Raw genomic sequence first — 17,651 nt, forward strand, 5'->3', positions numbered from 1 at the left:
CTTTAGTGTAAGGGTGGTGAGACACTGGCACAGGTTGCCCGGAGAAGCTGTGGGTGCCCCATCCCTGGAAGTGTTCAAGGCCAGGTTGGATAAGGCTCTGAGCAACCTGGTTTAGGGGCAGATGCCCCTGCCCATGGCAGGAGGGGTTGGAACTAGATGATCTTCAAGGTCCTTTCCAACCATTCTACGGTTCTGTGAAACTGTGGCTTACTTCCTTACTCTGGTAGGGACATAAATAGCACTAGCAGTGGTGTGGTAACCTGGTAACTGGATGTCTGTGAGGATCTGGTGGATATATGAATAATCTGGTGAATATATGAATAATCCGCTGGAGACAGGAAGGCTCGGGTGGATATTTGAACATTCTGCTGGATATTTGAATACTCTGGCGGACACGGGAATGCTGCATGACCCCGGCGGGGTGGGCAGCCCGGGCCCCTCAGCGCCGTCTCGCCGGCAGCGCTGCCCCGCCCGGGCTGGCCCGCAGGGGGCGCGCGGCCGCCTCGGCCGCGCTCAGCGCCCGCCCCGCTCGGCCCGGGGAATGCGGGGTCCCTCCGGGGGATCCGTCCGACCTCTTCGGGCCGGGATGGCGGCGGAGGACGAGGCAGAGCTGAGCCTGCTGGAGTGCCGGGTGTGCTTCGAGCCGTACGGTCCCGACGGGCAGCGGCGGCCGCGCAACCTGCCCTGCGGGCACGTCCTGTGCGGGGGCTGCGTGGGGGCCCTGAGCCGGCGCCTGGAGTGCCCCTTCTGCCGGCGGCCCTGCGGCCCCGCCGAGACCAGCGACTGCCGCCCGCTGCTGCAGCTGCTGGAGCTCCTGGGCCCCGCCGGCCGCCTCGCCCAGGCCCTGGGCAGGAGCGGCGGCCCAGGGGCGGCCGCACCGGCCCCCGCGGGGCTCGGGCTGCGGCTGTGCCTAGGCGGCTGGGGGTCGCTGGTGAACCCCACCGGGGTGGCGGCCTGCCGCGGCACGGGGCGCCTGGCCGTAGCACACGACGGCAAGAAGAGGATCCACGTCTTCGGGCCCAGCGGGTTCTGCCTGCAGCGGTTCGGGGAGAGGGGAGACGCGGGCAACGACGTGAAGTACCCGCTCGATGTGACGGTCACGGCGGACGGGCACGTGGTGGTCACCGACGGCGGGGACCGTTCCGTGAAGGCCTTCGATTTTGAGGGAAGGGGAGTCCTGGCGGTCCGGGAAGGCTTCCGTTTGCCCTGGGGCTTGGATGCCACCCCCAAGAGTGAAGTAATCCTGACCGACTCGGAGGCAGGCGCTCTGTACTGCCTGACGGCCGACTTTCGAAGGGGGGAATTGAAGAAGTGTCACATGATCCGGGCTCAGCTCGTCAGCCCCAGAGCGGTCGCGGTCTGCCAGACCTCGGGGGCTGTCGCGGTAATAGAGCACCTGAAAGCTCAAGGACTGAACAAGGGCAGCACCCGAGTGAAGATATTCAGTGCGGAGATGGATCTCATCGGCCAGCTGGATAGCTTCGGTCTGAACCTCGTTTTCCCCTCCAAAATGTATGCTACGGCTGTGGCCTTTGACAAAGAAGGTCGTGTTATAGTAACAGATGTCTGTAGCCAGGCTGTAATATGCTTAGGGAAACCAGAGGAGTTTCCCATGTTTAACCCTCTAATTAGCTACGGGCTTTCTTATCCTGTCGGACTGACTTACACGGCAAATGATTCCCTCGTCATTTTAGACAGTGGTGATCATTCAATAAAAATATATAGCTCTACCTGAATGGTTTAGATGCTTACTGCTACAGGTTCAAGCTGCTTTTGGCCATAACGCATGGAAAGTTCTGGTGCTTGTAGGCACATAGAGAGGAGGTGGTTTCTGGGCTTTATGGTGAAATTACCCCCTGACCAACACGCCGTGCTTCCTGCAAAACTTGTGTTGGATCTCTTGCCTACCAGTGGGAGAAGACCTAGCTGCTGCTGGCTGTAGTCAACAATGAATCAACCAGACAAATAATTTGGCATTTTAAAACTAGTCCAGATCTTGAAAACCAAACGTTTTTCATCCTTTTTGATGAGTAATCAAAGACCAGCACCTGTGAAAGTGATGCATCATTTATTTACATTTCACAGCACATAGTTTTCATTGTTCTTAATTAAGCATAGATACACTCATGGGGTTGACAGATCTTCTGTTTCCAGGAATTCCAGCTTTCTTGTTTCCACAAGAAAGGAGTTTGGCTTGGCAAAATGATAGGAGAATTGGAAGCTTCCGTTCAAGGTTGCCTAAATCCAGCTAAGATCATTGCGATGGAGGAGCTACCACTGATGAGTGAGTTATGTGGTGTTCAAAGCCTACTTTTTCCATACCAGGAAAACACATTTCTGGGAGCACCCTTCAGTCTGCTAGTTTTTTCCCACCTTTATGAGGGTTGTACTGGAACACTCTGTCTTCCTCTAAAATGCCCAACTCTGTGTCTTTACCTAGAGATAATCTGGTGTGTGGTTCAACAGCATGGGCAGCTTTCCCTAAAAGCTCCTTGAAGTAGTGGTGTTTAGACCACAAATACTCCTGCATATGTAAATTTGAGTTGGCTGTGCTGCTAACACAGCTGCACTTAGGAGGTTTTCAATACTGCCTGCTCCTGCTTTGTCGTTAATACAGTGCTTTTGCACCCAAACTGGAGGATTCAACTGCAAATTGAAATGTTAGTGAGATGTAATAGAGAAAAAGGGAAGGCCCATTTTCTTCCTAGCTTCCAAATGAGGTTTTGTTGATTGTGAATACACAGAAGGTTTAGATCCGTTTATATTCTCTTGAAGATAGTTTCACTGTGGACACAAGTTCTCTTGCCTTATTGCACAATGGAAATTACAGTATATCTGAATTCTTAGAAGGATTAACACCCCTGCTAGAAGTCACTGCTGCATTTTTAGGCATTTACCTGCTGCTAAAATGATTACTCAGGTGGTTCAGTGTTAAAATGAAGTTAGATATAAATGTAAATGCTATCTGAGGTAGAGACAAGTAGGTTAAAATGGCATAAAACTTTTGGGGTAATTTATTTAGTAACTGAAATCATTAATATTAACTAATGTAACTGGAAATTCAGAGACAATCTTTCTGTCACTAAATTTTTCATCTGGCTTTTGGTCTGACTTCAGGGCATTTAATAACTGCATGTATTGCTGCACCAGTGATTTACCAAATACTTCCCTTAAATTGGAGCAGTTTAGTCCTCTGATTCAGACAATGTATTAATCTGTTTTATGTTAACATTTATATAAACAACACAAATCTATTACATGCAGCTATTTGTACTGGCTAACTGAACAGTGACCTGCCAATAAAGTGTGATTTGCTTATTCCTATATTTGAATAATTTAGTGAAAATCCTCATATATTTTCATCATGGGTTTCTCTGTTACAATACAATTTCTCTATCACAGTTGCCCTGTAGATGGTTTCTTTTTCTGTCTGGAAATATCCTGCTGAAGTTGTTGTAGGGCCATCTGTTGCTATTGAAAATTATATGGACCTGTAAATTTGGTCTTTTTCAGCATTCTCTGCTGCCAGGCCAAACAGTAAGTGCCTTTGGAAGAACCCGAAATCCTCCTTGGTTGTTGTGCAGCAGGAGGTGTATGGTCCTGAGCAGGAGCCCTGTTGAGAGATCAGGAAGGAAATTTACTCAGAGGAGCATCCACTTTGATTATATATATTCCTTTCTAGGTGCCAAGGAGACGTCTGTCTTTGAGGGATATAGAACCAATTAGAGAACACTTCCTTTGGGGGACTGCTGTGTGTCAAAATGCGTGCAATGCCATCAGTGTCATCAATGCTGTATTCATACATAACTAATAGTTTGTTGCAGTAGCAATTCATGTGAACCATGGGCCTTGAGCTTTCATCTCCTCAAACCTTCATGTGCACCAGAAGCTTGGTTTTGCTACTGAACTCATGGATGGGCAAATTTCCTAGGACCTACCACCACGTAGGCAACTTTCCAGTAGCTGAAATGCTGATTTTTAAACATTTGACTTGTATTGTTTTAAAATCTACAAAACCTCCCATTGTTAGCCAGTTTGCTCCTGTCTGCCTTGGTATATGACTAAAAATCACTTGATTTTTGGGTTTGTAAGCAAAATAAACCTTGTGCCTTTATTCTACCTAGTTTGCTGTGTGCCATCTCCTGCAATCTCTGCTTGACCCACCTACTGAAAGCAAATGTAGACTTCTTCTGTGGATGATGCAGCTGTTTTCCTTTTACTTTATAGCTTGGTGCTTAGTGTTGTAGAGCCCTGCATCAAAGGAACCACTACATTCCCTCTTAATTCATTTGATGCAGGTGCCTAAATTGAGAAGCCATAATGAACTGTTATAAAATGAAATAAAAATTCTGAGTTCTTCGTTGTGTAAAGGAAAATGCAGCAGTAGAGCTGAAAACTTTCTTTTGACACAGAGGAGAATTTAAGAGATAATGAGATAGAGAGAGATCCACCAATATGCTGATAACAAACTAAAAAGCCTCTGACATTTTTACTTACTCTTACCCTTTCCTTTATGTGTATATGTACATTTCCCCTATAGCTACTGCAGATATCCATTGCCTTCAGGATGACACCTTAATGCCATCTGCTTTTCAAAGCCCAAGGGATACATAGTCCTGCGAATCTGTTGGAATTTAGTCATAGATTTCAGCAGAACAAAAACTTGTGTTCTGAGAGAGGGAGGGCAAATGGTGAGGGGCCCATACTTGAACAGATATCCTTCGGTAGGTATCCTTAGACCTTTTTGGGGTCTGACTGTTTGTGCTTGGAATGGGGATAGCTAGATGTGTGCTTACCTTTGGTGACCATTTCATCTAGAAAGTAATGTGGGACTGTGTCTAGTTGCTTCAATGATAATTACTGTTGAGTTTATTTTTAAAAAAACACCACATTTGCATGACTCTCTATACCTCATGCTTTAGCCATCTGGATTAAAACCAAATAAGCATAATGGACAGTATCCTTCTAATGTCATCTCTTCAGCCTCTAGTAGAGATTGCTGTGTCTGTTGTGCACACACACATTGCAATTCCTCTTTGGTTTATTTTTAAGCACTGATCTCAGGTTGCTATCCCTGCATATAAATATATCAGGGTATGTTTACAGTGTTAAGGAATTAAAGGAGTCAGAGGAGTTTCAGAAATGTGTATTGAAACAGTGTTCTGTAATGCATATATTTTTTTGTTTGCTTGTGAAGAAAGTAAATTTACATAAAGAATATAATCTATTTTTCAGATTGATTAATGAAGAGAAGGGAGAAAGTGGAAAAAAAAAAAAAGGAAAAATTTACTTCATTTTGGCCATTGTCCATTTGAGCATGTTTCTGTTCCATCCAGCCCCATTGCTGTGCACATCAGTTTGATGTTTCTGTTTTCCCAAAGCATGGATGTAACACCACCATAGCAATTTTTTAACATGGACTGATTTCAGGGGAAGAGGGGACCTCCTGTAATATCCAGCTCCCAAACTCCTAGAAGTTTTATAGAGCAGGTCCATCAAAATGATGGCCTTGAATAGAGAAGACCTTTCAATTCTGAAAGGGTTGATGGAGGTCAAAAAGCAGCTTTCTCCCCTGGGCCCCTGTGAGTCATGGTGCTGTTGCACCCTGCACAAGAGGAATTTGCTTTCTTTCCTTTCTCTTCAGTGTTTGGGATTTTTTTATTACTCTTCTCAGAGACCTGTCCTTATAGTTTACAAGTCACCTGTGAGTCACAGCTTGCCTCCACAGGAGCAAAAAAATACACATATTTTGCAAATGAGTTTTAAACCTCACCCTTCATTCAGGCTGCTCAGGAGAGCTGACAGATTGTTCAGAAAACAGCAAATACCTATTCGATACAGTTACATAAACATCCAGGCTTTCCCTAAAGTGCTTCCTTCATATAACATGTCTGATTCTCCTGGACAGCTTCAAAGCTCTCTGATACTGAAGAGGTTCTCAGGGGGCAGATGATGCATTTACACCTTTTTCTCACTACTGCTTTCCAAGAGATTTACAGATATTTCTGAACTTGGCACTCCAACCTCTCTTTGAGGCAAACACAGCACAAATGTCTTGGCCCTGCAGCTGCAGACAGAACTGAGAATCAAGGGAAGCCTTTGGCTAGATCTCAGAGTTCCCATTACAAGGTTGGTACTTTAACAAAGCAAGGAAAGTCTGTGTTTAATAATCCTCTTGTCTAGGAGTTGGCTTTCTGATTTTGGAAGAAGTTTTGACATTTTGCTGATGATCTTCTAGTTACTAATTCCTCTGGTGTTTCCTACAAATCATGGAAATTAATACTTTTCTAAACCACAATGTATTCCTCGATAATTGCTTCCAGTGTGCTCCACAAAGGTGTGTGGTTTCAGAGTTTTGAAATGCTCTGCAAGGAGGTGTACTGCTGTGAAGCCCCATTGCAGGGATCAAGTTATATATTTCACATTGAGGATGGAAAGGAGGAGAAGAGATGGACTCTGAAAAGGAGAAAAAAATTAATGAAAGGTGTCTGTGGCTTAAGCAGTGGGCAAACTCCACCAAGTCAGAGCACAGAGCACACCCATCATTCCAGTAAAGGGAATGCATTCTTAAGAGGTGAAGCATTTCAGCCTGGAAAATGGACAAGATGATAAGGGCTGTTGCCATTTGATTAGTATTTACCTCTAGCAGAGGAATAACCTACATTTGGACAGATTTCCCAACCACACTTTTCAGATTGAAATCCTCAGGAGAGCTATCTGTGACTTAGCTTTTACTATCTGTTAGTTTGGAGCAAATATCTGTGGGAAATTAAGATTTGGAGAAATCTAGGCATTTTTGGGAAGTACACTCCCCGTAATTGAATAAACATATATAGCATTTTTCTAAAGATCCCTCTTAATGTAGATAGTTTTCATTCTTTGTTCACAGGTGAGCATTATATGGACACTGAGTTGAGGTGAGAGAACAAATCCTACTTTCATGGAATATATTGTTTTTTAAATCAGGAAAATATTGCTACTTACAAGATTCCATAAATATATGGAAATATATTTAAAATTCCATTTTAAATACTCTAAATATAGTTATAGGCTTTGTAATGAATAAAAGGTAGGCAATTTTAAGGATTAAGACATAGGATAAGAGATATAAATTATAGCTGGTAAAAATAAAGAATTTTTTTGAGAAAAATGTGAAGATGTTAAAACCCAAAACAGAGCAAAAAAAGATAAGATGTCCTTTATCAAAACTTGCTTTTAAAACTTGTAATACAAAGAAGATGATCTTGAAAGAACTAGACACCTATATAATCAGAGGAGGTGACTCTTACTGGGAATTTTTCCAAATATAAATAGATGAGAGGTCAAACCCATTTGATGCTCACTCAGCATGATTTCATGAATAATATGGACTGTGATATTTAACCACTATTAACCAGTATTTAGTAACTACTGATCTGTATTGAAAGTAAGAAATAAGGAACAATTTTTTTTTTTACTATCACAGACTAAGGTGCTACCATGAGAAGAAATATAATGTCATCAAAGATATGCTTCAGAAGAAATCTATCAAAAAGAGTCAGTGAGATTAAGTATTAAAAATGCATAATCATCTTCATATGAAAAGGATGTGCCTGGCTCCTTTATCTGTCATCCTTAATTAGGTAGGAAATAGGGCTTTTCAATGAGTTCTCTGCCAACTTCCACTCAGCTTACAGCCTGATGTTATGGAGCCAGAAGTATTTCAAATACATATATTAGTCTTTTTCTGTTCCTATTATTACTTGAAGTGACTTGTTTGAGTTGAGGCCTGCTCTGTCATGAATAGTTTATCTGTGCAGTCACGAGTACTGCAAATGGAATTGTCCACATAAATAAACACTGCAGGACTGGGCTTGAAGTCAGGGAGATTCAGGCTAGTGTAGAGGTTTGCCCGGGAGAAGTCTTTGCAGTGGACTTTAGGATGACAATTTCTGGGAATGCCACTTTGGGTTTTTATGTGCTGAAAATCCTGTGCATGTTTGGAATATATAATAAGTAATTATGACTTTCAACATCAGAACTCTTTTGTGAAATAAATCTTATGTAATAGTTTAGCTTTTCTTATTTGTTCTTTTATAACATATCGAATCCTTGCTTGGTTCCCAACAGTCCATCAAACTAATTGGATCAGTACCACACCTCCCTTTTGGGATGTGCAGTTGTTCAGTAACTAGCAGTCTGGGGCAAGACCCACTCTAGACTGGCTTCAGTTGAGACCTTATACCTGAGCTGGTCTTGCAGATCCTCAAGAGGAGGTTATTGGTCTTAGTCAACAGGTTAGGAAAGTTATGGTGTTTTCACTGTGGTAGAGATGACGCTATAGATTCTAGGTCCCAAGAAGACTATGTGAAAGGATTGCTGTCTTTTAAAGACCAAGTGACAAGTACACTGTTTCTTCCCTAGTACGGCAAAGTGAAATTGAAGTTATCCCAAGCCCAGCATTAGAGCTACAAGTCTTTTTAACATTTATTTGGTGATGTTCATAAAGCTGTTCCATATTTGGATGGTGTTACCATTAAAATGCAGCTGATATTATATTTCACGTATTTCCACTGTGTCAGAGTTACTGAGATAAAAACCAAACCCAGCACCTTAAAAAAAGTGTACCCTGAAGACAGAAGTAAATCTTATCTTTCTTGTATCTCTTCCACTGGAGAAATAACAGCCATACAAGTGAATTATTTTCATTTGTATCAAGGAATGGACTTTTACCCTTTTGCTTGACTTGACTTGAATCTCAAGTCTATTTTCTTGATGATAAGGCTAAATTTTTGATTTCTGAAATTCAATCGCATTGTTTCTATTTGTGCGTTTTGCACAAACCTTACCCATTCTTCCCAGTTGGTTTAGTCCCTTCCAGAACTGTATTTCTCATTGGCTGTTGTTCAGACTCAAACTGTGTGGTGTATGTGTGTTCACACCACTTTGATTTCAGAAGAAAGGTTAATTGCCCTGAAAGTTCTGTCCGTGTTTTAGTTTTGCTGTGTTTCTTTTCTAAAATTGCCTTTCATCTTTGCTGTCAGATTAAAGAGAGGAAACCTCAGATCACAATATGAATGGTGGGAAAGGACTCAAGTCATTCAAGGAATGCATCTGGGAGACAGGCAATGCAAACTTTATTACAGGAGAGAAAAGGATAAAGGACCTTTGTGTGTGGACTAACAGTTTTAGGAATCCTTCTACCCTGGCTCTCCTTGTACAGCTCCATTTGTAATAGTGACTGTGGGAAAAATTAAATCAGTCACTAACTTGCAAGTCACTAGTTTGTTGGGGGCTTTTCTTGTAGTTCTCTGTAATAGCAGCAGGCTGGTCCCAGTGATACAGAGGTACTCCTGTACTGGATTTTGTGGATGACTCCTATAACTATTCTGAGTTTTCCTGTCAAATGCTGGTGTAGACAAACTGCAAGAAGCTTGGAAGCTTCCATAGACTGTCTATTTCTCCATATTTTTAACCTGGAGAGAGCAAGCCTTTTGCCATGAGTCAGAGGATGAAAAAAAGGATGCCCAATGGTTGCACTGTTTAACAGTCTTCATTCTAAAAATGAGAGTAGGATCTGTTGCTGATAATTTTGTTGGTGGTGATTGTGAGATTATTGTATTTGGTATGTTTTCTTCACACTGGGGAGACTGGGAAGAGAAGTGATGAGGTGTTTTATTTCCCAAATAATAGATCACAAATCTCGTTATGCACCTTAATTAGCACCTTCAGCACTTGTTTCCACCTTCTACAGGAGCTGATGAAACCTGTTGAACTTAATGTGAATCTTCCTGTTAAATTTAATAGATAGCAGATCTGTGCTGAGCTGTCTTCTGAATGTTTTAACAAGCACAATTCCACCTTCTCTCTCAAGGCTTTGTCTCACTCAGCTTCCTTACTCCCTGACCTACCAGTGTGTACTGTTCTCCTTTCTACTGTCTTTCAAGCAAGGGCGTCTTTTGTTCTCCACACTTTAGGAAGATATCACGTTTGGCTAGAGAATGTATTTGCAGGCATCAGAAAAAAAGTAATTGCATCAGAAAAAAAAGTAGTTGTGTAAGGAGAAATTTTGCTTGGCCAGCATGGTTACTTGCTCAGCTTACTTAGTAAGCAAGCTTGGTGGATGCACTACTCCCTCCCCACCCTCCTTCTCCTCCCAGGGGCAGGGCCCCGGTTCTAAGTCTCACCCAGGGCAGCCAGCAAAGTTCAGCTTCTCTCTGAAAGCAGGAAGTAAACCAGCAAGGGAACTGTGACTGAGTGCGGAAGGGTTAAAAGGAATGCTGCTCTTCTGTTCCACGAGGCTGCTGCCACTAATCACGCTGTTTATATTTACAGCTTTCCCCCTCCTCCCTATTGTGCATAAAGCACGCCTCTGAAAACAAAGCCTGAGCACTGCTGTAGGTTAGTCAGACTGTGTGTAGTATCTGATTGCTAACTGAAGAGACTTGGAGGCTGCAGATTCACTTTTTTCTACCTGTGGTAAGGCACACACCTACACTTAGCAAATGCCTTATAATTAGTGATGCTCTGGACAATGTTCGTGAGCCAACTTCCTGCCCACAAGTGCCCTTAATCTCAATTTGGGACTTGCAGTCACAAGAGGACTGCATGGATGTGCTGGAGTGATGCTTGCATACCAGACATTCTTTATCATAAAGATGAAGGGGGGTGAGAGCTTTCTGGGTAGGGGGAATAATGGGAGGGTTGTCCTTTCCTTCAGTTCACTGGGGCCTGCCTACTGATTTAAATTGTAAATAGTGTTACAAACTAGCTGTGGCAATTTGTTGTTTCTTAGGAGAATTATCTGATTTCTACTAATATAGAGTAGAAAAGGGAAAGAATAAAAGGAAAAATTATATATCTCTACTAATTTAACATCAATCCCTTTTCATAACTTAAATAGTTATTTTAACCACATGTAGGGAATGTCAGTTCCTTTGGGACCCTTTGATCTTACTTTTTTAACAGTACAAAACTCTTTCCTTTCCCTTGTCTTTCCACTACCATAAACTACTATCACCACCGTGATGTTTAAAGACTGTGTAGTGACATGCGTCTGGTAGGGTCAGCAGGAAAGGTTCCCTGCTGTCATGTCATCTAACCCAATCAAGTTTACTCTTTAAAATTCACTGGATTTAGACCTCTGGTCTCATATGCAGGAAGCCATTCATTTGTCTGGGGGAAGAAGTCAATTCATTTCCAGTCTGAGTGTGTTCCAAGACAGAAACACAGAAGGGCTGAGGCTGGCAGGGACCTTTGGAGTCCATCTAGTGTAATGTCCCTGCCCAAGCAGGGCTGCCTGGCGCCAGCTGTGCAGAACCATATCCGGATGGTCCTGATTTTGAGTATCTCTAAGGATGGAGCTTCCACAACCTCCCTGGGCAACCTGTGCCAGCACTCAGTCACCTTCACAGTGAAAAAGTGTTCCCCAATGTTCAGAGGAAACCTCCTATGTTTCAGTTTGTGCTCATCGCCTCCTGTTCTACCACTGGGCACCACTGAAGAGAGTCTGGCTCCCTCCTTTTTGCACCCTCCCTTCACATATATCTCTACAGTGATAATATTCCTTCCCTTGAGCCTTCTCTCCTCCAGACCAAATAGTTGCAGTTCTCTCAGCCCCTGTTCTTAGGAGACGCTCCAGCCCCTTGATCACCTTTGTGGCCTCTTCCATGTGTTCCTATCTCTCTTCTATTGGGGAGCCCAGAATGGGACACAGCACTCCAGATATGACCTTACCAGTGCTGAGCAGAGGGGAAGGATCACCTCCCTTGATCTGCTGGCAGTGTTCCTCCTAATGCAGCTCAGAATAAAAGGGCTGCATGAAAGACGGTTTACACCCATTTGTTCTTGTGCTAGTGTTTTTCCTGAAACTTCAGTAGCACCATGCTTTTAACTGGCCTGAAAGGAAGCGTAAACAGCCATATCCCTTCTCAGTCTTCATTTTGCTAGACTAAACAAACAACTTTGTTAGTCTGCTCTTTGATAATATTCACCATTCCCCAGTTCTCCCAGTAACCCTTTTATGGGTCTGTTCCATTTTCAACTCCTTTTCCTAAATACTGTACTGAGTTTTCCAGGTGACCATGTCATCCATACCTCTTCCTTCCCTGTAGGAAATAACTGAAGTGATAAGAGCCGCAGCTACATAGATTTTGATTATGATATCAGTTCATTGTGAATCCAGGATGAATAACCACAGCCCCGCTCTCCCCAGTACAAACAAATTTCCAAAGGTATTTGAGTTGGGGATGGAGTGTTTCCTGAAGTGAAAAATGGATGGCATATAGATAATTAACATGAATAGTAACAAAAATCTAAATAAATCCACCATTTCTTTCCTGGTCAGCTAAGGAATGTGAGCTACATAGCGCATGACTAGCTGTCAGAGGAGGACAGAACTATGGCTCGGATCTGAGGTTACAATTGCAGGGATGTTAAAATCCCTGCCATAAACCAAATCCCTCCCAAGATGACTGAAAGACTCAGTTTGGATTCAGTAAAAACAGTAGTCACATTTCCAGAGTGTAGGGAAATGTATCTGAATGATATAAAGAAATTTTCTTTCACCTTTTTCCCCTTTTTTACTTCCCCTTGGTTTCTTTGCTATAGCTGCATTATTCTGCTTCTAAGCTCATTTATTTCTATTAATAGGACTTTTCATCTGTAGGTAGTAATGACCATTAAAGTTCCCACAGTAATTTAAAACTATTTCTCCGTTCTAAGTGATAGGAACAGAGCTCCCTGCCCTTCAATGAGTGGAGCAAAGAGATTATCATCTGCAGAATGGTCATGGAGTTAAATGTAGCTAAAATTGAGCAGCTCCTCTCACAGACGAGTTAGTTTCATCTACTGTGTTGAATCTTGGGATGAAGTTTCTAAAAGACTATTGCAATATTGCATCAGAGGCAGGGAGAAGATATTGTATCTGATCAGCGAAATTTCATTTTATATTTTTTCTGCCCACAGCAAGGAACTTTTCAGCTTGATGAAGATGCAACTGCACCTGCCTTGGGGACATTCACTGTAATTGGACACTCTCAAGCGTCCAGGATGGGTGTGGAGGCAGCAGTAGGGTTCTAGCAGCAGTCAGGACCCCAGCCAGGTAAAGCAAATCAGGTAATTCAAAACATATGTAAATTAACCTGTAAGAGCAGATTTAGTCCATTCATCACTGCAAGTGCCTGTAAGCCAACTCTGTTCAGAGCTGAAGTGGGCTTAAACTGCAATGCCTGTTAAAAGCAATATACTACGCATCAATACAGAGCTGTCAGCCACCTCATGTAGCTTTGAGCAGCATCTGTCAGGCAGGATAATGTTTAGGTGCATATATTCTGCATTTGTTCTTAACACTGGCAATTCAAGCTACTGCTTTTTTTTTCTGAGTGTCAGAAGAGCATTTGTCACCGCAGCCCCTTTCTGGGCCCAGGGTGTTGCCATAAATACGCTGGACATAGAGGACAATTTTCATGCCTCCTGCACAGCTTTAGAGACAGTCAAAACAGATCTCTGATAAGACAGAGGTGGCAACAATCCAGCCTGACTAACGTCCAGCTTGAATTTGAAGCAAGAAGGAAATGGAAAAGCAGCCTGAAAAGTGCCCTCAGCTAGGTCATTGGCTAAAATCCTGTCCTCGTATCCTTTTGTAAATTCAATGTACCTCTCCAGCAGGGTTATTTGCAAAGCCTAGTGATGTGTGTGAGACAGATATTTGGTTCCCAGTGTACAATTATGGGCAGGCACTTGCTTCCTCAGGTGCTCTCTAAATGCATTTTATTCAATGAAAAATTCAAGTTTGTCTGTATAACAGGACACTCATTTGTGTCCTGACACAAATACAGTCATATTTCATCAACCCCTTCAATAAGAAATACTTTTCCCTTATAGAATGTCCATGTCTCTTTTCCAATATAACAAATGCTACTTAAAAAAAACCCAAACAGAAATTATTATCCATTCTTCTTTTTCACCAACATCAGTTAAAGATTTATCAATTATTTTGTTAGAGCTACGATTTCTTCCCATGGTTTTTCCCTAACGTAAGTGTAATATATTAGATTATTAACCTTAAGAATATAAGGTTTCCTTATACGGTATTTTTTCATTTTACCTCTTTCAAGCTGGATGATGCTGTAATGTGTTTGGGTTGACAATAAAGTTTGTTTTCTCTGTTAATTTGAATTTAAAAAAAAAATCAATAAAAATTTGGAAACACAGAGAAAACGTTTATTTTGGTCAATCTTATAAAATACAAACCTTGAGTTAAATTTAGTAAGCATCTCTTGTACTTCAGGTGCTATAAAATTAAACACTTTTTCTTTTATCGTTTTCAACACCGAAAGAAAAACACTGCTTTGGTTCCCATGTTCTCACTGCCGCCAGCTCCTTCTCCTCTCTGGCTCCTGTGACACAAGATGAAGTTAGACGTGCCAGTGACAGTATGCATGGTAAGATATGTGCTGGGGATGCTGCTGACAAGATGGATATTCTTGGAAGGCTCTGTGACATTTCTCCCTGCCCTTTGCTAAGGAAAGGGGGTCAGTGGAACACCATCAGGGCTTCAGGCACCAACCTGAGTGCACAGCATCGCTCCCCCATTTCCATGTCATGAAGTAGAGCTATTGATCCTCCTGCTCAGAATATATAGGAAGACATGGGCATGCCTTCCTGTCAAATCGCATTATCTGTGTTATGCCTTAGGAAGATGAGGAGGAGTTGGAACTCCCCACCAGAATAAAGTAAGGAGCAATGTTTTCTTTATGTTCTTTGCTGAATGATGGATCGATGGACAAATGTACAGAAGTGCTCAAAGGCAAGAAAGAAGAATGAAACGGATGAAAAACAAGAAAGAGACAAAGATTCAATCCTGGCCCTAGTAAAGATCCAGATTTGCTGTTGACCTCAGTGATAGAGAACCAGAACAAAAGAGCAGGTGGACGAAAGCAGGGACAGGAAAAAGAAATCAGATGATTTCATCCTCATGTTTCCATCTCAGTTCCCCTCACCCACCATCAGTCTCCACTTTCTCCAGCTCTCATCTTTTATCATTGCTGAAGCAGTAAGCTGTCATTTCTCATCTGGTATCTCCCATCCATCCATCAGCATGTCTGGGATAACTGGCAGCTAATTCCAATGGGTGAGCGACCCATCAGTATCCCTTGCCAGTTCCCACGGTGCATGTAAACTGATCAAGCTAACAAATTCTGACAGGTGAGAGACATCCATCCGTAGCTGCTACCGGTAGCAAAGACAGAGACATAAAGGGTTCCATATGGTGTTCAATGGGGAGATACAATGCCAGAAGAGAAACATCTCATTGTCCTGAATTCACAGATTGCTCTTTGATCTACCTAATGATCTCATGGGGCCTCTAAAACACGACCCTCTTCCTATTCTGCCCTAATGCCAAAGGTTTAGGGGAGACCAGAAATACATTCTGCTACATGCATGCTGCCTAATAGATATTGTCAGGTCATGATACAAATGTTGCCAAAAGCCCTTTCTCAAGAGGGCAGAAAAACTTGGTGGAACCAAGACCTCATTTTTAGCAGCTGTTTTTCAGGGCATGCTGATGTGACTGAAAGAGCAAAAGTCCTTTTCTCAATTACCTAACACTAGAAAAAAATCAGAATTTCACAGGAAGTGAACAGCTACAGTCTGCATTACAACAAACTAGGCCTTTTCAGACAGTTTTGCATGGCCAGCTTTCTGTACCTGCAAATGGTGGAATATAATTCACAAGCCTAAACCAGACATTTGTAAAAACTTCTTCCCAAGACTCTTCCCACAGCCAAAATCATAGTCAATCTCATAAAGACTCCCTTCAGTTTCCCTTTAGCTAATATAATTGTTTTTATTTAATCTTGCAATGATGTAGTTTTTCCACTAAGAGGTGGAAAATTGAGACGGAAGGGAGTATTTTCCCTTCCATCTGTTGGCTGTCTTCTCTTCCCAACGATGTCCAAGTTTCACTGAACAACTCCCTTTCTCCACAGCCATTTCAGACCTCATGCCTTGTCTTGAGCCAGCGCTTACTTTGATCTGGGTTCTTACAGTCTACAGCCATAAGTAGGATGTCTCATTTCAACATCGCTCCTTTTCTTTACTCGTTGAGCCACATGCTTATGATGCATTTCATAAGGAACTTCATCTCTTATGCCTACTTCCACAGGCAAGAAGCCCACACGCACTAGCTTTTTCTGCTGATGTTCTCCAGATGCCCAGCTCTATTTGGTAGCCTTTCTCTTTTGCCATGCTAACTGTGTATCATTTCCTTTCAGCATTCCTGCAAGTTGCAGCCATTTGGGGCAGCCAGGCTTCCTCCAGAAACAGTCCTCTGAGTCCCTTTGCAGGGGTGTTCTTGTTGGTGTGCTGGCAGCCAGGAGGGGGGCGATCTTCTAAGCTCCATCTGTTGCTTTCACCTCTGTTTTAAACGTCTGCTCTTTCTCAGTGCAGCTATCTATTCATCATTTATTGTTTAATCCATTCTCCCTACAGTGGTTTAGCCCAAGAGTAGACAGAATAATCACTTTTGGAGTTGAGCCTGTCTTTTCCTTAAAGAAAACATTACAGACATCGCTCTTTCGCACTGGAATTCCTGCCATTTAGCTGCATCAATGATAAGGCTTGATTCTTTGGAAGATATTTTACTGAAGCTAAGGAAACACTTCTGGGGAGAAAACAAAGTTTTAACAGGACACTTCGAAAAGAAGGCCATCCCAAGATCCTAAGCCTATTGCAGTTTTAACTAAAAATCTTTCTTGGCTTGCCCACTGGAAGGTCAGCCATCCTTGGAGTTTGCGGTTGCTGAGTAAAGTGCTGCTGTTTGTAACGCTTTCTCTCAATGCTGAACTCACCACAAGTAGATGGACACAACTCCATCCTATGGCGTTTGGGCAGGCACTCGGCAATGGTTGCCCATCGCTGTGTGGAACAACAGGATGGCACAAGTAGTCCCAGCACTTCACAGGCAGCCCTTCACAGCCAAGGAGGTGTCAGGCAGGTTGAGGCCCCGGGCAGGGCTCCTTGCTCCATCACCTCGAGGTGCTGCACCACTTCCAGGACTCCATAACATGCAACGCACATGTTTCACCCAGGTCACCCGTGCTAGTGCCAGGACCGCACCAGGCAGGTAATTGTTTACTAACGTTGTGCACTTTTTGTCAAAAAACATCCCCTGGCATCACAACATTTTGTTTTGGGGCACTTTGTGGCTTTTCCTTTGGGGCCTTTCCTTGCCACAAGGAAACTCGGTGTCCAGTCGGACAAGCCGGTGGCTTTGTGGTGACAGCACACACCTGCACTAGGAGCGACGGTGGCTCTCGGGCAAGGAATGGGGGCACAGTCCTGGCAGCAGCATCCCCACTCCCGCCAGCGCCACCTTCCCGCGCAAAGCGTATCCCTCCGCGCGTGCTCACTGGGAAGCAGCGCCTGTCCGAGGATGGAGGGGGGGGGAAGTCTTCCCACGCCCCCCGCGCCGAAGGCGCTCGGCTGTTCCCGTCGCTTTCCGGCGCCGCCGCCGCCTTTCCCCGCCCTCTCGCCAACTGCCTGGGCGCCCGCACTCCCGGCGGTGCGGCGGGAGGAGGAGGCGGCGGAAGATGGCGGTGGGGATTGGCAGGGAGGCGGTGGCAGCATCAGCTCTGCGAACGAGCCCGTGGGCAGCCAGCGCCAGAACC

General features: G+C 43.5%; 1 protein-coding gene across 1 annotated transcript; it reads left to right on the top strand.

Annotated features, from left to right (window-relative positions):
• Positions 1 to 550: 550 nt before the first annotated feature.
• NHLRC1 (NHL repeat containing E3 ubiquitin protein ligase 1) lies at positions 551 to 14,545 on the top strand. Its single transcript, XM_027676058.1, has 4 exons — positions 551 to 2,284; positions 12,946 to 13,095; positions 14,319 to 14,423; positions 14,511 to 14,545. Exon 1 carries the CDS (start codon positions 587 to 589, stop codon positions 1,733 to 1,735), a length of 1,149 nt encoding a protein of 382 aa, XP_027531859.1. The 5' UTR covers positions 551 to 586; the 3' UTR covers positions 1,736 to 2,284; positions 12,946 to 13,095; positions 14,319 to 14,423; positions 14,511 to 14,545.
• Positions 14,546 to 17,651: the final 3,106 nt, after the last annotated feature.

Source organism: Neopelma chrysocephalum, unplaced genomic scaffold (genome assembly GCF_003984885.1).
Source record: "Neopelma chrysocephalum unplaced genomic scaffold, ASM398488v2 Primary Assembly neopelma1_26, whole genome shotgun sequence".
Lineage (NCBI taxonomy): Eukaryota > Metazoa > Chordata > Aves > Passeriformes > Pipridae > Neopelma > Neopelma chrysocephalum.

Coding starts and splice junctions, on each gene's coding strand:
- NHLRC1 (XM_027676058.1), top strand. CDS start 587: ATGGCGGCGGAGGACGAGGCAGAGCTGAGCCTGCTGGAGTGCCGGGTG.